Here is a 22358-nt window from a genome sequence, read left to right on the forward strand (position 1 = left end):
CTATAATAAAAGTAAAGATAAGAATAGCTACTAAACTATATAAAGCTAGTAAAAGTATTACTATATAAAATACTATAGAATAAAGGTAGCCTCTATACGTTAGCTCTACTACACTAGACTATACGTGTTTTTTAAACACTATCTAATATTAATATACTTAGTAAACTTATAATAGATACTTTTATTTTCTATTTTTTTCTTAAATATATTCTTTATTTTTATTCTACTCTACTCTAGCTCTTATATCTATCTTATTATTACTATAACTAAAGTAAGCTTAAAGTATATTTAAAATATTAAATTATATTCTAAACTTTAGTGTAGCTATATTTAGACTAGCGCTACTTATTTTATAAGTAATTATTTATCTACTCTATTATAAAAAGGCTACCTTACTACTCTTTATTACTACTAGCTACTAAGTAAGCTTATAACTTATCTCTATAATTATCTTTATTAATAAGTTTAGTAATAAGTTAGCTTACTACTTAGCTATAATTCTAGTATATACTATAATATCTTTCTATTACTATATCTAGCTAGCGCGCATTATACATAGAAACTACCTTCTTACACTTAGCTTATTCTAGGTAAGTATAACTAAATATATTACTATATAGTTATTCTAACTTATTATAGAAAATACTTAATACTATAGCTATTAGATAGCTTTAAGGCTCTACTATTACTCTAGCCTAAAGCGTTATTAATACTTTCTTCTCTACTATACTATATACTATAGAGACTACTATTATCTTCTATTATATAATCTTTAGCTATACTACTCTTATTATATATACCTTTATAGCCTTATCTTTACTTAGATACTTTATTCTCTTTTTTAAATACTTCTTTACTATATACTTTATCTTTAATATTATCTAGTGTATTATAATATTAATTTAGTATATTATAATCTATATTATAAGCTATCTACGCTAGCTCTTAGAATAATTACTAATAATAAGTATAAGATTAACTTTAAGAATAGACTAATTTACTATTTAGTAGTTATTCTTAGTGTTAAAGTCTTTTTATAAAGTTAAGTATATTTTTAGTAATAAGTAATATATAATAGATACTCTATTTAGCGTTTTAATAGTAACTAGAAAGTTCTATCTAGAAAGTAATATTTCTTTATTCTATATTTTAAGTAACTTATATATAACTAATAGACGTTTTTATTATAAGTTATTATATACTCTCTAAGCTTTATACTCTTTTATATAGTCTTAAATTATATACTCTTTTATAAGCTTTCTATACTAGTAATACTATCTCTATTTATACTTTAGTATTTCTACGCTACTAACTAAATATATTCTACTAGCTATCTTTGTCTAGTATAAAGAGATTAGAAATTAATAGCCTAAATATTCTATTTTCTTTCTTTACTAGCCTTTTCTTTAAGAATATTATTTTTTTTAAATTACTTATATATACTCTTAGATAGCTAATAAGTATATTATAATTTCTTAATAGAATTCTAGCTAAGTTATAAGCTAGATTTATATAATATATAGCTACTTTATATAAACTTAGCTTAACTATATTAGACTTTTATATAGAGTTTAGAGTATTAAACTAGATACCTATTTAAAAGATTAAGTAGTAATACTATATTATAACTTATTTCTAGTTTTTTTCTAGATTTAGTGCAAGCTCTAATAGTAGAAGGCCTCTTATTTATATATTATCTACTAGAAGCTATTTATCTCTATAATAACTCTATTAAGTATATAGAAGTCTAACTAGATTATATAGCTTATTTATCTAATATATAAGCTAACTCTTAGATAAATTACTTTAGATATTCTTATAACTAAATACTATAACTATATTAACTTATATACCTCTAGGTATACTACCTATAGTATTTATTATATCTACTATTAGTAGAGTTATAGCATTAATATACATAAAGAATATACTACTACTAGTACTAATATTATAGTAATAAATAATACTATATATAGTATAGACTAGCGTAGAAAAAGCTTAAGAGTAGATTATAATAACTTTTAAGTCTCTAGATAATAGAGTATAGAGAAGTATACTTTAGTAGAGAAATAATATATTATATATAGTAGTTATAGCTAGCCTATAGACGCTTAGAATTAGGCTACCTCTAATAAACAAAGTTAGAATATATAATATATATGTTTCTTTATGTAAAAGGTATAGTAAAAGATATAGTAAAAGGTATAGTAAAAGGTATAGTAAAAGGTATAGTAAAAGATATAGTAAAAGGTATAGTAAAAGGTATAGTAAAAGGTATAGAAGTTTATAGTAGTTTAGTATTATATAACTCTTTATAAAATATACTTTTAGATACTAGCTTATTTACTATAGTAGCTTAGTATATATTTAAAGATAATTAATTATTTATTACTACTTCTTAAGTTTATTATTATAATTATAATAGATAATATTAGTTCTTGTATTTACTTTTATAAAAGGTTATTAAATACTTTCTAACGCGTTATAGAAGTTCTAAATACTTAATAAAAGGTTTAGAAAAATCTTAAACAAAGTGTATAAAGTGTTACTTATAATAAGTTATACTTATTACTATAAAGAACTTTTCTTTTCTTTATTTTCTTTCTTCTACTTTGTTATAGTTATTAATTATATCTTTACTATCTTACTAAGCTTTAATAAATAATCTTACTAAATATATAAAGCTTCTAAAGCTTTTAGATAACTTATAAGCTATCTTAGCTATACTTTTAGAATCTACTTTTACTAAACTTATAATAGATACCTATAGAACATTTATTAGAATTCTTTATAAGTAGCTTATTATATATAACACTACTAAGAATTATAGACTAGAGAACGCTGCTATTAATACTACTACTAAAATTAAAACTATATCTATACTAGATTATATATATAATTAGAAGAGATACTACGTAGTAGATAATTTAATAGCGTATACTACTATTAGTAAAAAGGTAAATTCTTAGAGCTATTTTATGCGCCTAAAATAGCTTAAAGTTCTAGCTTTTATTATTAAGTATATAAAAGTTTATAGTAATAATATAGCCTCTTTTCTTACCTAGTAAGAATTATAGTTAGCTATTAGTAACCTTCTCTATAAGAGGCGTAAAAAGGCGTTTAGCTTTTACTACTATAGTATAATAGTACTAAGAGTAAATATAGAGGCTAATAGAATTATCTAGCTATTCTATATATTATAGTACTATAATCTCTATTAGCTTCTTAGCTCTAGAATAGAAAACGTAGAAATTACTATACTTTTCTAAGTATAATTCTTTATATAGCTACTTATAGTAAATAATTCTATAGTTACTATAAAGAGAGCTACTAAAAACGTTTATAACTAGTATAATTATAGTACTAAGATTAATATTTTTATCTTACGTTTTAGTCTAGAGTATATTCTAGTACTTTATAAATATCTTTTAGCTAACTTTCTTATAAAGATATTATAATCTAGTAACTACTATAAAGCTACTATAAACTATCTAGATAATATACTTTTACTTAAAGATATATTATAAAATACTAGAGCTTATAGTTTTAGAGAAGTAATAAAAGTATTTCTTATCTATTTATTTCTTAAGAAGTATAGTAATAAAAATAGTACTAGAGAGTAGCTAGCTAATATAGTTAAAGAAACTATAACTAGAGAAACTAGAGAGAATAATATAAGTAAAAAGAAATTAGATAGTAATATAGAGAAAAGTTAGTAGAAAAGCTTTATATATAAGTAGAAGTATGTAATATCTATAAGGTATCTTAAAAAGAACTAAAGTATATTAAAATTATATAAAAAAGCTTCTACTTACTATAGAAATACTAACCTCTAACTTTTATAACTACTAAGATCTTCTAGTATAATAGGTAATAAATTACCTCTTATAGAAGATCTAGTAATTAGATAATACTTTAACTTTATCTAGTTTAGGCTATATATATATATTAATTATATATATATAAGTAAATAGTAAACTATATTATATAGTATAAGAGAAACAGCGTATAGATAAGAACTTATAGTAGACACTAAAATATCTTTTATAGAGTATCTAAGAAAGAGCTATACCTACTATATAGTAGATCTATTACGTAGATAAGTTCTACTTAAAACGCTTAGTAAGCTTTTATACTCTTTATAGCGTCTATAACTACTAGTCTATTATTCTCTAATAGTACTTCTACGCTTTCTTTACTTTTCTTCTATAGATAGTAGTAAGATATATCTTATATAGTTTAATAAATAGCGCTTTAGAGAGAGTAAACGCTTAAGTAATAGATTATTATAAGATTACTATAATTTTAAGCTAGAAGATTTTTTAAAAGTAAGCTAATCTACGTAAATATAAGCTAAGAAAAATAAGATAGTAGAATATACTACTTATAGTAGTATTTTAGATAATAAAAAGCTTTCTTAATAATATAGCTTTAAGTACTATATAGATATTTATACAACTACTATTAATTATAGTAGTTTACTAAAGTTTTTTCTTCTTATCTTCTTTAATATTAGTTATAGTATTATTATACTTATTCTCTACTATATTAAATAGATAAAGTAATAATATATTTATTCTTATTATAGTCTACCTTTTAGTGTATATAAGAATAATAAGATAGGTATAAGATAATATTATATTATTATTAGTAGAGCTACTTTTATAAAACTTATAAGTCTTTTCTAGTAATAATTAGAAAGCTTTTAAGGTTATTACTTTGTAATAGAGTTATAATAGAGAAATAATAAAATTAAGCTTTCTAAGAAATTTATTCTCTATCTTATCTATACTAGGCGTATTTTTATTATAGAAAAACTTAAAAAAGTTAATATTTATACTTAATAGTTAGAAAGCTTTAAAAGTAATATTTATATTAACACTACTTTTAGAGAATAGCTTAGCGCTAACCTTAAGAAGTAAGTTCTCTATAGTATATAATTTACTACTTCTACTAAAACTATTAGTTTCTACGTATATAACATAACTTTAGGTAAATTTTATCTTTTAACTAATAGACTTAAATATATAAAAGATATTAGAGTTACTTACTATTATACTATAAGAGTAGTAGTAGTTAAGCGTATACTATAGTGTAGGTACTTTATCTTCTAAATATAGCTAAGGCTAAGCTTTAAGTTAATAATAATTAGTAGTATTAAACTTATAATACCTAATAGCGCGTAGATAGTCTAGCTATATTATTCTAACTAATAATATAAAACGTTAACTAAAATAGAAGAAAAATATTAAGTAGTTTTCTTTTACTTTTTTTTAACTAGTAGTAGTAGCGCGCTTTAATTACTTCTAGATAGCTACTTTCTATACTTTAGTAGTTTATAGAGGTACTTCTACTTCTAAATATTATTCTTCTTAAGGCTAGTTCTAATCTATACTAGAGATAACGTAAATTTCTACACTTTTATATAAGACTACGTTATTCTAGTTATACTTTATACTAAAGAAATTATTAAGCTAATCTTAGCTATTTTTATAAAAGCTATTACTAAAAATAGTAATTAAGTTTAGGCTTAGCTATTTAGTAATTATAGATAGCTAGTTACGTCTATCTAATAATAAATAATAAAGTATTATATATCTATATTCTTAGAGCGCTCTATAATAGAAAATATACTAGTATATATAATAAGAGTTTAAGGCTATATAGCTTCTAATATAGTCTACTTAAAGCTAGATATACTCTAGAATCTAGTTCTTTTTTATAAATATTCTATATAGTATAATACTAGGCTTTAGTTTTATAATAGTAGAACTAGATAGTACGTTTTTATAATTATAATTAGTGTTATAGAAACTTTAATAAATAATCTTAAAAGTTAAAGTATAGTAGGCTATAGTAGATAAACCTACTAAGATAAGCTTTACTATAGACCTAGAAAAAGCTATTAGTTATCTAGTAGTATTTAAATATAAAGACTACTTACTACTATATATAAACTTAAAACTAAATAAAAAGAAGTATTAGCTAAGAGCTATAGAATACTATACGTTTCTATTATATTACTTCTTTAAAACGCTCTAGTTATATAGTATTTAGACTAACTAGTACGTAGTTTAGAGTAAATAAAAGTAGAAAGTAAACTACTATAGCTACTAGACCTTTAATAATAAGCTAGAGCTTTTTTTCTATATAGTTAGTATAACTTTTAAAGTAGTAGCTTAAGCTAAGATACTTTTAGACTTATTCTAGTCTACTATAGAAAGCTATATATATATAGCTTTTACGCTATATATATTAAGTTAAACTATTAGTAAGATAGTATTATAATATTTATAAGTACGTAGGTAGAGTAGAAGATACTAGTAAGTAGAGTACTAGGTAGAGAGTAGTATAATAGCGTAGGTAGATAGAATTACTTAATATATAGTAGAGTAGGTATTAGCACTATTAGTTAGAAGACTATGCTAATATATACTAAAGATAATATATATTATCTAAAATAGAACTACTATAATAGATAGACGTGCGCGCGTTATTAGTTAAGATAAAAATATAATACTATAATAGCGCGCTTCTTATAGTAAGTAGTAAAAGTAATAATACTAGAAAAATATTTATAGAAAAGATAATAAAAGTATAGATTATAGAAAAATTTAAGATATTAGTAGATAAAGCTTAAGTATTAATAAGCTATACTAAGATATATAGATTTTACCTTTCTATGTTAATCTTTTACGCTATACTATATTTTACTAATTACTATTCTTACTAGAACTTACTAGATTTCTATAACGTACTTAATTATAAGTAGATAGTAATAGTAAAATAACTTTATAGCTATTATATAAACTACACTAATAATAATAAAAGTAGCGCTAAAGATAATATTTAAGAAGATAAGCTAAGACTCTTGTAAAAGAAACGTAAAGCTAATTCTAGAAAGAAAGTAGTTATTTTTAGTAGCTTAGTAGATCTATAGAAGTAAATTACTAATATATAATAACTACTAATTCTTACTAAATACACTAGTACCTTTATATAAAAATATTCTAATTCTTAGAATACTAAAAAGTTTTTATAGACCTTAAGCTTTATTAGTAAGTATAGTAAATTTAACTCTATAAATAATCTAGATAATACGTTTATAGCGCGCTATTTATAGACCTAATAAGTTAAGTAGTATAATAAGTAGATATAGATACTATAGCTCTTTAATAATCTCTTCTAGTTTAATATAATATAAATTCTATAATCTTAAGAAATAGAGTATATTAGTAAATTAATACTAAAAGAGCTCTAGAATTTTCTAGCTCTATTAAACTTTAGAAAGTTAGAATTAAAGAAAGATATTATTATAGTAAACGTAGAGAAATAGAGTATATAGAGATTAAAGATTAATAAGCTTTATAAGCTTTATAGCTCTAGAGTTATCTTAGTTCTATATAAATAGCTATCTAGAAGTTTATAAGTTACCTCTTACGTATCTCTTTACACTAGTACTAGCTTATAATAATAGTTTTAAAGAAAGATTTACTACTTTAGAAGCTTACTTTAAAAGTACTATTAAATAACTTACTAAACTTAGCTTTTAGAGCTATATTAATAATATAAAGGCTAGTACACTAGCTATATAAGTACGTAAACTTCTTATATAGCCTTTTTAGAACGCTTATAAGAATACTAGGTATTAACTAAGAGTTAATTCTAGTTAAGTACTTAGTATAGTATTCTTTCTTTAAGCTTACGTTTATACTATTAGTAGCTTACTTATCTACTATTCTTTTAGAATTTAGAAGTATCTTATATATAGCTATATAGTATTAGTAAGCTAGAAGGCTAGTACGTTATATAGACTACAATTGTATAGTTATTAAAATATATAAGTTTAGCTTCTTTTACTCTTTCTAACTACTATAACTACCTAAATTTACTTTTATAATTATTTAATAACTTTAACTAGCTATAAAGCGTATTTTTTAGAGCTCTTCTTATAGCTCTTATACTTACTACTACTAACTTAATTTTTATTACTTTTACTCTAAGTCTAGCTTATAAGTTATTATAAAACTCTTTATTAAGTACGCTATTTAGTATAGATATACTCTATACTAAGCTAATAGCGTAGCTCTTTTATTCTATATAAAGCTATACTATATATAATATACTATCTATAGAGCTAAAGCTTTCTATTCTATTTAGTAGCTTATTTATAAGCGTAATAATACTTTATATATAGTATAGAAGATATTTAAAACTATAACTAATAGTTATATAGTAGTTATAGATAAGCTCTATAGGTAATAGTTAGTAAAAGAAAAAAGAACTATTTATAAGATCTAGCTAGCAGCGTTATTAGGTCTAAGAGTCTATACTATAGATTTTATAGAATTAGATAGTAAATAGTAAATAGTAATAATATAGATAGACTAGGTAGCTATTAAGACTAGTAGTATTTAAGGCACTTACTTCTTATTAAGACTATTACTATATAAAGGTTATACTCTTTAACTCTTATTAGAGAATAAAGTACTTTTTAGTAGAGATATTATTAAATAAAGTTATTAGATAGAAGTATTATATATAGTTATTAATCTTTTACTACTTAGTATAGATATAAACTTACTTTCTAGTCTTATATAGTAGTGTTAGAATATTAGAGATTATATATAGTATTAAGAAGGTATTACTATGTCTATAAACTAGTAGTAAGTATAAATACTAGCTCTTTACTTTATTTAGATATACTATAAAGTTTTAATATTTTAGCTTAAAGCTATTTATAGAAAAGACTTCTAATAACTATTCTAGATCTTAATTAGCTATTATTACTTCTTTAGGCTTATTATAAGCTATTAAAAGAGTTTCTCTTTTTATATATTACTAAGATTAGCGCGTTTATAAAGTAGAAGATATACTTAATACTAGTTTATATTCTATATAATCTTCTTTTTCTCTTTATATAAGCGCTATACTTTTATATTATATATTAGTTCTATTTACTAAAAGAAATTAAAAAAAAGTATTTAAATATATATTCTATTAAGAATATTGCGCTTTAAAGTATTAGAGAAGGTAATAGTAGCTAAGTAGAGCTTTAGAATAACTAGCTAGGCTAGTAGTATATTTTTGTTATTATATAGCTAGAATATAAAGTTATTTAGTATAGCTTCTAATAGTAGAGGTTAGTAATTTAAGTAGTTCTATACTCTTTTATAGAATACTTAGAACTTAGTACTATAATCTTTATATTTAGTATTATATAACTTTTAATATAGCTATATAAGTGTGCTATTATTAAAATTATATAGAGCTACTATATTACTTAAAGCGCTTTATATCTAGGCTATTTTTTAAGTTAAACTATTATAAGCTTTTAGTAAGTATAGAAAAAAACTAGTAGCTCTAAAAGTAAGCTAAAGTAGGCCTAGAAGTCTAAGTGTCTAAGTATTTTAGCGCGTAAGCGCGTAAGACCTCTACTAAACTAGCGCCTAATATAATTTACTATATATTTTTATAGCTACGCCTTATTATACTACGTATAATATAGAGCTATATTACTATACTTTACTTACTATATAAACTTAATATAGAAGACTTAACTTTAACTACTAGTAATACTAAAATCTCTAAATAAGGTAGATTAGCTCTAAAGCTAAAAGTATAGCTATAACTTTATAATATTTTTATATTTAATTATTACTTTTTAACTTATTTTTTTAGTACTTATATTACGCTAGAGGTACGTAATAAAACTTATAATAAAATAAATAACTACCTTCTACTATCTAATAAGATAGATATTCTAGCTTTAAATAAACTTATAGTATTATAGAGGTAAGAATTCTTTATATTCTTACTAAGCTATTATAGCTAGAGTTACTAGACCTTTAAGCCTAAAAGCTATAGTTCTAGACTAGAAGACCTTTAGTATTTTTATTTTTAGATATAATAAGTATTTTACTTACTTCTTTATAGATTAGTTATACTATCTATAGTTTTTATACGCTATATATAGAGCTAGTAAGAATAGACTAACTACTTTAAAAGCTTTTATTAAATATATTATATAACTACTAATTTTTAACTTAACTCTTCTCTAGAGTCTATACTTTTATACTCTATATAAGTTATATTAGACGCCTACTACCTACTCTTTTCTATACTATATACTTTTTATATTCTACTATAATTAAATCTACTCTACTTTAGCTATATTAGTAATTTTATAGATATTATTAGTTAGCTAAAACGTTTATAAAAGAGCTTAGATTTAAAGTAAAAGTTAGACTAGATTTAAGGCGTATAGAAGAGATATAAAGTAGATTCTTAATTTATATAGTTCTTCTATATTAGCTTTAAGAACTTATATAATTATATTACTAAAAGTTACTATTTATTTTAGAATTCTTTAAGTATAATATATAATACACTATAAAACTTTCTTTTACATTCTTTCTCTCTAGAGTAGAAATTAGCGCTAGAATATAATTCTTTACTTATATAGTCTTAACTTAGAAGCTATATTAATTAAGACTTATAAGTAGTACTATCTAGTAAAGAACTAATAGTACTATAAATATTAAGATAGGTCTTATAGTATATATAATAGACTTAGCTTACTAACTATCTTAACTATATATATAGAAACTAATATTTATATCTTACTACGCTATAAAATAGTTATACTTATACTATTTATTAAAAAGCTACTAATTTTAATAGTTCTATCTTTAGTGTATCTTTTGCTACTTTTAATATTAACTAGATATTAGTTAATATAAGCTTTTATAGAATTACTTTCTTTAAATTAGACTTTATATTTAACTATACTATTATAGTTAAATATACGCTATATTATATCTAAAAGCTATATCTTTATATTTAGCTCTACTATTATTTACTACTAAATTATCTTATTATTATTTACTACGCTACTTAGTTACTAGTACTTATTATTTAGTTTATTACGCTTAAATAACTACTAGCTTCTAAAATCTAGCTAGATTACGCTTTACTACTTTCTTTTATTTTTTAATCTTTAAAAACGCTAACTCTATCTATAAAACATCTATTTAGAAAGTATATATATTTTCTCTTATATATATAGAGACTTATATATCTAGAGCTATAATATACTAGTTTAGGTTATATTATCTATATAACTTTAAATTAGTAAGAAGAATAAGCTTAGCTTTAAAATTATTATATCTATAATATACTATAATTAATACGCTTATAAGAATTATCTTACTATATATACTAACTCTATTTAGTAGCTAAGTTCTATAACTATAATATAGCTAGGCTATATAATAAGAAAGTAGTAAAGTAGTTATAGTATTACTTAAAGTGCCTCTACTTATAAGCGCTACTATTAAAATATATAAAATATATATCTACCTATTTTATTATACTAGAAACTTATTAGTAGTAAAGAATAGATTACTAAAGTTATACGCGCTATTAGTAGTTTTTATAGTATTTTTATATAATAGTGTAGCTTTACGTTATATTTAACTATATAGATATAATTTAATTATAAATAGTTATATAATCTAATTATTTTTCTAGTAAATTCTTAGATTATATAACGTAAACGTAGCGTAATATTTACCTAGTAGAGTAAACCTTTACTACACGCCTTTAACGCTTTTTTTCTCTTACTTTATTTTTTTTCTAACTACTACGCTATACTCTTTAATAGTAACTATAATAGTTTTTTAGCTAATATTAACTTCTTTATTAAATATAACTATAGTACGCACTTTAAAGCTAACGTATTTATATTTCTTCTAGTCTATTTATTTATACTACGCTTATTTAAGTTTACTTTAGCTAATAGCGTACTTTATACTACTATTAATAATAACTCTCTATTTAGTAACTATATAAAGCGCTTTTAGTAAATCTATAAGTAAGTTTAGATATTTTATAACTTAACTTAGTATTAGTGTTATATATTAGTTCTTTTTAATATAAAGAGTAGCACTTTAAACTATATAGAAGATTAATTATATATTACTACTATAAAATAAAAAGCTAAAGTAGAGTTCTATATTACTATATGCGTTATAGATTCTAGTTATATAAAGGTTTTTCTAAACTAGTTTAATATTATTAGCTATATTAAGAATAATAGGCGTAAAATTTCTATTAACTTCTCTTAATAATTCTTTCTTTAACTATTAGCTTATAAATCTCTTAGTTTATATAATAGTCTTTATTAAATACTAATTACTCTTTTTCTAGAGGCGCTTATAAGAATATAATACTACGCCTAGAGTTTAGATAATTTTATTAATTTATAAACTAGTACTTACTTCTCTAGATAGAAGCTATATATTAAGTATAATAATAAATACTTAGTACTAGTAGAAGAATTATAGTATTACTTTTTATTTAAGAGTATTATAGAGATTTAGAAAACTATCTATATAGTAAATCTTAATATAACTTTTAAGCTTATTAGTTTATAATCTTAACTTATAAACTTTAAGTTTCTAGTACTAGATTTATAAGTAGCTACTTATATAATAAATACTCTAGTAGATATACTTAAGTTACTATCTTACTACTAAGTTTTTATATAGTATAAGATTAATACTATATATAGATTACTAAGAACTCTATTAACTAAAGTAGCTATTACGCGTAGTAATAGTAAGAGTAGTCTTTAATACTACTTTATAGAATATAAATAGTATATCTCTATATACTTTATTTAACTATTATTTAAAGTAACTAGTTTTAACTATCTTTTTTACTAGTTTAACTACTAAGACTAACATAGCTTATAAATATACTTCTTCTTTCTTTTAAAGTATAAGATTTCTAATAAGTTTTATATAACTAAGGTAAAGAAAGTAGACTTTAATAAAGCTAAGTTCTAGCTATACTAGCTTTATATAGATTCTACTAATAACTAGATTTAGTAAGTTTATAATATTATATAAGAGACTCTATAAGTACGTAGATTTAGTAGAATTTTTTATTAACTAGTTTAGAACTTATCTAATCTTCTAATATAAGCTCTATTATAGAACTATTAGTTACTAATTAACTATATTAAAAGCTTTTATAGAAAACTCTTTTATACTATTATAGTCTAGTATATAGTATATTAATTAAAACTTATTATTATTCTCTTACGCTCTAATCTACTAGTAGACTTTCTTTACTATTATTTTAGATAGACTTTTAAGTAGTAATAAGCTTATTTTATAAAGTAAGTTATCTTTTATACTATAATATAGTTATCTTAAAGTACTCTAAGTATTTTTATTATTATATATACTAAGAACTAGAAAAGAACTTTATATAGTTCTTTACTTATAGTAACTAAATTCTAATAACTTAATATAAGCTCTTATAATTATTTATTACTTTTTAACTTTTTTAGATTAGAAGATAGTAAGACTTATAGTTCTATTCTTATTATTCTATCTAATAATCTTAGCTTTATAAATAAGTAGCGCGTCTTATATAAGTTAAATAAAAAAAAAAAAAAAATAAATAGTTTAAAAACTAAGTACTATTACTTATAAAGCTTTTTAATACTTATTTTATTTCTATAAACTATTCTATCTCTACTAAAAAGCTACTACTTTTTAAGCCTAAACTAGATTTCTAGAGTAAAGTTTAGTAACTTCTAAATTAAGTTTTAAGTTTAGATAACTTTATTTATCTATAAGTCTATAGTTATAATTTAGACTACTATAGAATACTAATAAACTACTAAGTTTTTTTTTAAGAAGTTTATTAAGCTCTTATAAATAAGTACGCGTTTATTAAAATATAACTAAACTTTTTATAAAACTTATAGTATTATAAATTAGGTATCTCTACTTTATTATTTAATACTTACTTTAATAAATACACTTACTTTGTACCTACTACTTTAGTCTAATAACGCGCATCCAACACGCGTTGGACTAGAACATTGCGTCCATCTCATCCCACCACTTCTTTCCTGAGTGAACACCGCATCATTCTGCGTGGTACGACCCTTTCCACGTCATTTTTGCCCCCAGGCGAAGGCGTCTGTTTCAGCGAGGGCTGACTTCGCTTTGGCTACGCGTCCCGGTTTATTCCCACACGATAGGCAAGACGCGTTCAGGGACGCGCCTCGAGTCATTCATGTTGTATGACTGCACATCGAACATGGTTCCGACATCAAATACTGAGAACGTCATTGACGCACGCGTCCCAAGACACTAATGTTACGTAGAATCGCTATTACATTATCTTCCGCTACATTACATTACACGCCCGCTCATGCATCATCTGCAAATACTTCTCCTTAAACTGTCTCTGCAACACCACCCTCTGCTTCTCCAGCTCCGCCGCATGATTCGCCTGAGCTCGTAGCATATTCTCCCTAGCCGATACCTCGCTCTCTTCAAACCGCTTCTTAGTATCCTCTATCAGCTGCGCCGCACTAACCTGTAAATTCTGCATTTCCTGCTGTTGCTTCGCGAGATTGTCTTGGTATTGTTTCTGCGCTGCTTCCAAAATCTCGCGGTCTTCTTTGTTGCTTTGGGCGCGGGCCTCTTTGAGGTCTTGTTCCAGCTCTTTCAGCTTCTTTTCGTAGTGCTTGATGAGTGTCTCTACGGATGATGCTAGGGCTCCTCCAGCGCCTGTGTCGACTAGTTCGAGGTTTTGGTCGACCATTTCGCGCTGTATGTCGAGTGTTACGGGCTTTTTGCGCTTCATCAGGTACTTGATGATTTTGAGCGCTGACGACTTTCCTTTGTCGTGGCGGAAGACGCAACTCCCGTGGTCTATCATTCGTTTCCATAGCTGTGGTTGTTCTTTTAGTTCTCTCTCGCGGTCGATTGCAGCATTGGGTGAGGCCATGTCCCACATTGTCGTCGCTAGTACCACGCTCGACAGCGGGCCGTCACCACACAGCTTTTGGAACATTTTGATGTTCTTGATTCCGCTACCGCCTACTCGAACATCTGAGATTCGTTGGAGGAAGATGATGCCAGCTAGTCGCAGCTTTTCTGTGTGCGCCTTATTCAGCCAAAGCGCGACTTCACGCAGGATTTCGGAGTCGGACCGATAAGTGTCGTCAAAGCCGGGGGTGTCGACGAGATAGACCTTCGTGCCATCTTCGAACGTACAAGGTACGACTTGGACTGATACTGTGCCTAAACATTGCTTAGTCCGTGATGTGCAGGGAGCGGACGATGGCCCTCACATGAATCTAGTCCATGCCCGACCTCGAGCTTGCGATCAGAGAAGAGGTTCACGAAAGTAGTTTTTCCGCAGCCAGTAATGCCCATCACTGCAATAATTATGTCGTCGGGTCTTCGCAATGAAGTCAGTAGATAGCCACCAGAAGGTTGATAGGCTCGTACGTCAATTCTGGCAGATGAGGTACCTCGCGATGAGGGCTATCCACTCTATTCGTCATACTTGTGGTCAATTCTTCGCAACTACGGATGGAGGGCAAAGGATATGTTGTTTTCTAGTAACTCAAGCTGAGCGATGGAAGCTTCTCATTCCTGGAGTGGATGCTGTAGCATAGCCGACAAGGCGACAAGGCAACCGCTTTGTAAGGAACTATCCTGGGATGGGAACTACAGGTTCATGCATAGCCTCACAGGAAGCTAGGGCCAGCCTTGCGCCTCGATGTACGGCGTTGCCTTTGTATGCAAGCCCCCGGCTTAGTGATGTGGTGACAACGCACCACGGCGGCTAATAGGCTAGCGAACGACGAACCAACGTCGTACCTGCCCCTCCATCGTAGAGTACCCATATTGCGGTTATCGCGCAGCCGTCCCTTGCGGTTCACCGGATAGTTCTCAGCTCCGCGGTGCCCCCACGTTTTGACTTGCGCGCATCTCATCGCGGGGCAGTGCATGCAGCCCAATTGTCATGACACAGCTTGTTTTACTGAAGGTTTATGCAGCCACGCGCTGAGCTGGTATAGACTGTGCCACACTTGATAGTATCTAGATATGAGCGATTTTGGATGTCCGAAAGTTCACGCGGATGCAGCGATGAAGACCGTACGTCATTGCAAGCCTAGTGACAAGTACACGATACATCTCTCATTACCAAGTGCGCTACGGAGTGGAAGGATACCCGCCGTAGATAGATGAATACTTAAGAGAACTTAATCGGATTTGGATCCGACCTGTCTACTCTATCCACGGTAATTGGGATCGCCAGTCGAGCCACTGTTATGTGAAGGAGCTCTGAGAAGATGCTGGCCATATGGCGGACCAACAGAATGTGGGATTCTTCGCATCAGGGGCTGAGGTTGTGGTGGTGGAACACGTATCATCCCAGTAGGATCGCTGGACACATCGTGAGGCGAGACGTGATAGCGACTGTGGTGCACGTACGGGGCTACGGGTGTATACGAATGAGGATTATGCGGCGTATACATCGGAGGCGCTGAGCCCTCCCTCTCGCTCTCCAATCCGCTTTCTGCATCGCTAAGATACTCAGGCTCGCAGGTCTGTTGATACTGAAGGTACTGCGAATCAGCGTAGGGCTCTCTCGGGTGATCGTCAGAGGATGTGCGCTTGATATTCGGCCTTCCACTATGGCGGCCTTTAGGTCGACTTCCAATTTTCCAGACTTGGTTATCAGTCTTCTTGGTGGGCTTTGTCTCTATGGGCATGGAGTCGGCTCGACGTGGTGGTGGTGCATATTCTGTAGTGCGTCTTCCAGCAAAAAAGTCTCGCATCCACACGATAACCTCACTTGGAGGTGCTCGCTTCTGCTTTGCTTTATCCCGCGCAATCTGGTCGCGTTCTTTTGCCTGGTCTATGTCCTGCTTGCCCGCTTCTATCTTCTCAATCCCTTCACGTTGTGCATTGAGACTTTCCACGCGCTGCTCTTGAATTACTCTTTCCAGGTCTTGGACCTTGTGCTCGAGCTCGAAGATGCGCGTGGAGGTGTTCTCATGCATAGCATCCTCCGCATGGTCGTCGTGACCTTTGCTACACCATGCCACCTGTTCGTTCCGCATGTCTTCAAGTGTGACGGAAAGGCTTTCTTGATCGGCTGTGATATTCTTGACCATACGAGTGCAGTCTTCAGCTTGTTCGACGTATTCGCTTTTGAGGTCATCATCATCCCCGGTGTCTTCTGCACACTCTTCTAGCTCTCGTTTTTGCGTTTCGTACTTTTCGCGTGCATTGGCCAATTCACCGTCGATATATCTTCCTGCTGTCGTGTCTTCGAGTTTCGTTGCTACGTCTCGTCCCATCTCGCGCTGCAATTGCAGAGTGATCGTTCCCCGTCTGTCTGCTAATAGTTCGACGATCCGGATGCCGCTATAAGTATCGCCTTGGTATCGCTCCATTCTAGCTCCATTTCTCATCATGTTTCCAAAGAACTCAGGTCTTTCTCCCATCATTTTCTCACGCATCATTGCGGCATCTTGCGCTTCCTTGGTCTTAAGCGAGTTCCACATGGTCGTCACAACCACAACATCCTGGAAATGTCGCTCGCCGCAAATCTTCTCGAATATCCGAAGGCTTTTTAGTGAAGATCCCGACATTCTCATGTCTGTTATTCGCTGAACATAGATCATTCCTCCGATTGGGATACTGTGTCCATAGCCATCGCAGTAGGTGCAGATGAATGAAGCAATCTTTCGAAAGACTGCTGCATATTCCAGATGGGTATCATCGAAGCCTGGCGTGTCGATGAGATATACTGTTTGGCCGTTTTTTCGCTGCAATGTCTGAAACACGACATCGGTGGTACCTTAAAATGATTAGGTCGATGTTCCCATCATTCAAGACGAACATACATGACTCTAGCGAATGCCCGATATCTGCACTCTTCTGTGTGACTTGCGAGATGAATGTGCTTTTGCCAGCGCCAGTGAGGCCCATAACGAGAATGCCAATCGCTCTAGCGACAAATCAGACAACGAAACCGGACGAATGCTCAGTTCATACCGAGAAGACGTCGCATTTTGGTTGAACCGCGTAACTGTAAGAGCTGTAGGGGGAAATGTGTTGGAGGAACTTCCATGTGAGCGGATCGGCTCCAGCGCATCGTGAGTTCCCCTTCTGGTCGGCGGGATGTTGAAAGCGCTCATACTGCGCACATCACACTGAAACGGTTTTCGTAATAGGACGTCGCGTTACAATGAGGCAATGCGATGACAGCAGATGCAAGCGCATCCAAAGCTGCCAAGAAGGGCAGGCTACAGTGCTGCACACTCCAGCTGGGATGCTGACCTTAGCTGGCGCTATTCTGCGGCCTGCAGGCGGAGTCGCGCACGGACCGTACCTGGGCGCAGAGGAGTGATTGGAAATTGCCTGCAGCACAGCGGTTGCGGTAGCTTTGACGTGTGCGTTGCTGATTGGTGGTTTCCATGCGGCGGGAAGGTGGGCTGTACAACCTTGCCGCAGGATTGCCTTTAGCCGCACCCAGAGCTGCTGCGGAGTAGCAGGGCTATAGCAACGTGATCACTGGACAATACCCAGACCCAACTGTACATACTGATTTGCGACTTAGTACAGTCACCCATCGTTCCACAATGGAGACCGTGAATCTTGAAGGCTCGAAACCAGTTGAGTAGGTAAATCTTGGTTCTACTGACGCAGAACTGACTGGGCCTGGCAGCCCCGATGACCTTTTCATCGCAGTCATGGGCATGACTGGTGCTGGCAAATCCACCTTCATCGAGCATTGTACCAATTCTTTAGAACGTCTTTCCGGGCATGGACTCTCATCATGTAGGCTTCTCGGCGGCCCTGAAGTCTAACCGGTCGTTGATTCCAACAAACAGGTACGAGCCAGGTATCGATACACACCACTAGCGTACTCGGAAAGACTGTCCATCTCATAGACACGCCTGGCTTCAACGATAGTCGGCGATCTGATGGAGAAACATTACAGGAACTGGCATACTGGTTAGCAGCCGCTTACGAAAGAAAGATCAGACTCAGCGGAATCATTTACCTCCATTGCATCACGAACAACCGCCTACAGGGCTCTGCTGTGCGAGCGCTGAGTGCCTTCAAGAGCATGTGCGGAGAAGAAGCATTCTCTGGAGTGGTAGTGGCAACTACCATGTGGGATAGAGCTACCCAAGACGAGCTCGTAAGAGCTGACCTGCGACACGAGGAACTCCGCGAGAAGATCCAGGATGTTATACAGCACGGCGGTAAACTAGTCAGGCTATCAGCTGTAGAGATAGATGCAGGAAAAATACTTCAACACATCGTGGGGAAAGGCAGGAGGCTAACACTGGCGTTCCAGCGAGAGTTGGTAGATGAGAATCGGCTTATCCATGAGACGCGGGCCGGTCAAGTCTTGTTTGAGGATCTGACAGAATCGTTCGAGACATTACAAGCCAAGATAGACGATGCGCGTGGAAGATTAGCCAAGATGGCTCATAATTCCCGGAGAGACGAGTTGCACGAGCTTGAAGATGCCATTATCGAGATGGATGCGAATATGCGGTCCGTGGACGAAGACATGGAGCGTACGAAAGTAAACCTCCGCGACATCCGGATGGTATGGGACAAGAATCTTGCACGAGATGATAAAACAATTATGTCGAGCGCGCAACGTATCGAGCGGCAATTGGAGATCGAGCGCAGCCAGCAGGAAGCTAGAAGTACTGCCCAAACACCTTCAACCGATGACGGCTACGAAGCCTCAAGTGCAGGATATTCTTCAGCAAATACACTGCAAACCTCGCAAAGCTACATGTCGCTCAGGTTAGAACAGCTGGAGAAAGAACGCGACGCGCTTACGTATCAAATGGGCCAAAGACTGAATAAACGATACACGGCGGCGCATGGACGAGGGGCGACGAGGATAGGAGCCATAGGCGCTGGTCTAGCTGTAGCCCAGCTCGTCGTAGCAATGGCGTGCACGGTGATGTGAACAGCATGGGGAGTGTCAAGGAAGAAAGGAGCAAATGGGCTGCTCACGCAGCGGCGAAATCGGGGACGCGCTTCACGCTAGTGCTGATTTGGACGAAGCTCCAATTAGTTGGATCGCGCCTCAAGCTCCAAAACACCACGCAGCCTCCAACACCTCCCTCATTGATTCGAGCATCGCGTTGCTTTTTGAGACTGACTACACGATACTACGCGCAATACGATACGATGACGGAAGCGAGCGCTCTTAGTGGCGTCTGTGTCGTCATGCGGTTCGCGCCTCTCACGCGCCGTGACCCTTTCCCACGCGATCAGTATGCTACACCTCTACTTCGCGACAGCGCAAGTTCTACCTGGCGTTATCGCGACCACGTGTAGAGCAAGATTGGCATTGATGAAAGCGACAATGCATCCTCGATGTGTATTGAAGCGTCTCGGTGGGCAGTAGATTCCCAGCACTACTACATTTTCCATTCACCCGTTAATAACCATTTGCAATTGTCCGTGCATTTGCGTTTCATCGAAAGAAGTGCAAAAACACTGGGCGACTTCACTAATCGTATGCACAGTGGCTTAAAGGGTCATACGGCCGGATCTTCCTGCTTAACATCAAATCACTACCACTCAACCTAATTCACCCACAACATCCGAGTATGGCTCCAGTTGTACATGAGATCGACCCAGACGCGGATACAGTCATAATCTTACGATCACCGGGTGATGGTGAATACTTCGCTTGGTGGGATGATTCACCGTTCGACAACCTTGACATACTTGATCAACTCCCTTTCAGCATGAAAGAATGGGACACAAAGATGTCGATCTCGGACGATATCGAAGTTCACCAGCCGCCTGCGAGGGCATTCATCACGAAGGAGTCGGATTGGGTAATCCTTAATGTTCCTGAGGGATCTGTCCTTTATCTTGTCTCGTCACGCCATCTCGAACTGGCGTCACCGGTCTTCAAAGCAGCGCTCTCACCTAGTACCTAGAGTAAGGGATGCAAGCAGGCTAACGGTCGTTACCATATCACAGCAGACGATTAGGAGGAGAAAGCATTCCTCCTCTTCATAAACATGCTACACTTGCGCAGCCCTCAGATCCAGAAGTCCGTAAGCCTCGAACTAATAGCGAAGGTAGGAATCCTCGTCGACTATTACGACTGCGCCAGTGCGGTGGAATTCTTCACTGCAGTCTGGATAAACGAAATCTATAGTGATAGAATAGAGGGTGAATACTGCCGCGAGTTGATACTGCTGCTTTAGGTTTTCTATCTCTTTGGGAGCAAAGATTGTATCGCTCTCCTTGTTAAGATAATGACTTTTTACTGCAACGAAAGCAAACTACGCACCTTAGGACTTCCTATACCCCAATCTTTGTCAGGTAAGTTAGCGATGTAGCTCTAAGACACTTGTAGTATTCTAACTCGCGATAGATAAGATCGAAAAACGACGGCATGAGCTTATTAACAAGAAGCTGTCATATCTACATTATAAACTGACAATAAACTCTAAGCCGAATAAACACATGCTAGATAGACTGCGAGAGACACTAAGGCGAACTATCGGTGGGCAAAGACGTTCAAGCAGATATCCCTACCTTAAGATCACTGTAGCAGCACTCGAGAGGGTCCTTCTTAACTACTCTCAGGAGCAAGTGGAGGCTATACTCGAACTCGAAGCTACTCGTATCGAGTGGTTCCGCGCAAACGGCTTCGAGCTCTGCTAGAACAATCACGAGCTAAGCTATAAGTAGAGGACACTAAGAATCAGGTACGAGAATGCTATGCGTCTCGCGAAGCTTTAGGAACAAAGCTATTTCTCACACATGTGGCTTATCGGCAGCATACACATCGGTACAATGTGCTAGAGGCTTTAGAATAGCAAGTCTCTAGAAGTAACGATAGAGTCAATAAAAGGCAACAACTAATATCTTGATATATGTCCCAGGGAGTTCGGTCCTCATAGGCAGGCCGTTCGCAATATTAGTCTAGTGTTTATCCGCCCGATATTTGCGACGATCTCAGTATATTATACTTGGGACTTCTCTCATTTGCGACGATCTCAGCTACGGTTCCTTCCAGGATGCAGGTGGCGGCGAAGATCATAGAAACCCAGATTGCTTGTAATTACCAAACGATCTAGGAAGATCTCGAATGCAGGTGACATGCTCTAGAGACCAATACTACATTGTTACCGGAAGGTGCTCGTATGTGCCTTGCATGAACTGTGGCCGAGGCAGTGGTCCGGTTATAACGCCAACCCAAGTGGGCGGCCCTAGCCCGGTGCTAACGAGCGCGCACAGAACAAGATCCACACGTCACAACCTGTCACAACCACCCATGTGGGGTCGTCGGTCATGTTATCGCAACGCCACGGCCAAAACAAGAAGGAGGTTATCCGGCACACAAGCCTTGTCAAGAGCCCCAGTCCGAGGCTTGTCTTTCTTAGCCCCTTGCTTGGACACTGTCGGTTCCATTCAACGCATCGCGTATGCGCACCACGACATGAGTGACAATCGCAATCTAAA

The 22358-nt window shown here is 32.6% G+C and overlaps 3 protein-coding genes across 3 annotated transcripts; 2 read left to right on the forward strand and 1 right to left on the reverse strand.

Annotated features, from left to right (window-relative positions):
- Window positions 1-14211: 14211 nt before the first annotated feature.
- J4E78_009657 (uncharacterized protein) lies at window positions 14212-17488 on the reverse strand (the record flags this gene model as incomplete). Its single annotated transcript, XM_049370246.1, has 4 exons — window positions 14212-15113; window positions 15164-15273; window positions 16317-17459; window positions 17481-17488. 4 exons carry the CDS (start codon window positions 17486-17488, stop codon window positions 14212-14214), a joined length of 2163 nt encoding a protein of 720 aa, XP_049217993.1.
- Window positions 17489-18475: 987 nt separating this feature from the next.
- J4E78_009658 (uncharacterized protein) lies at window positions 18476-19833 on the forward strand (the record flags this gene model as incomplete). Its single annotated transcript, XM_049370247.1, has 2 exons — window positions 18476-18513; window positions 18759-19833. The coding sequence occupies 2 exons, from the start codon at window positions 18476-18478 to the stop codon at window positions 19831-19833; spliced, it is 1113 nt and encodes a 370-aa protein (XP_049217994.1).
- A 649-nt stretch (window positions 19834-20482) lies between these two features.
- J4E78_009659 (uncharacterized protein) lies at window positions 20483-21557 on the forward strand (the record flags this gene model as incomplete). Its single annotated transcript, XM_049370248.1, has 2 exons — window positions 20483-20813; window positions 21364-21557. The coding sequence occupies 2 exons, from the start codon at window positions 20483-20485 to the stop codon at window positions 21555-21557; spliced, it is 525 nt and encodes a 174-aa protein (XP_049217995.1).
- Window positions 21558-22358: the final 801 nt, after the last annotated feature.

Source organism: Alternaria triticimaculans (genome assembly GCF_023758025.1).
Source record: "Alternaria triticimaculans strain BMP 0046 chromosome Unknown scaffold_22, whole genome shotgun sequence".
NCBI lineage: Eukaryota > Fungi > Ascomycota > Dothideomycetes > Pleosporales > Pleosporaceae > Alternaria > Alternaria triticimaculans.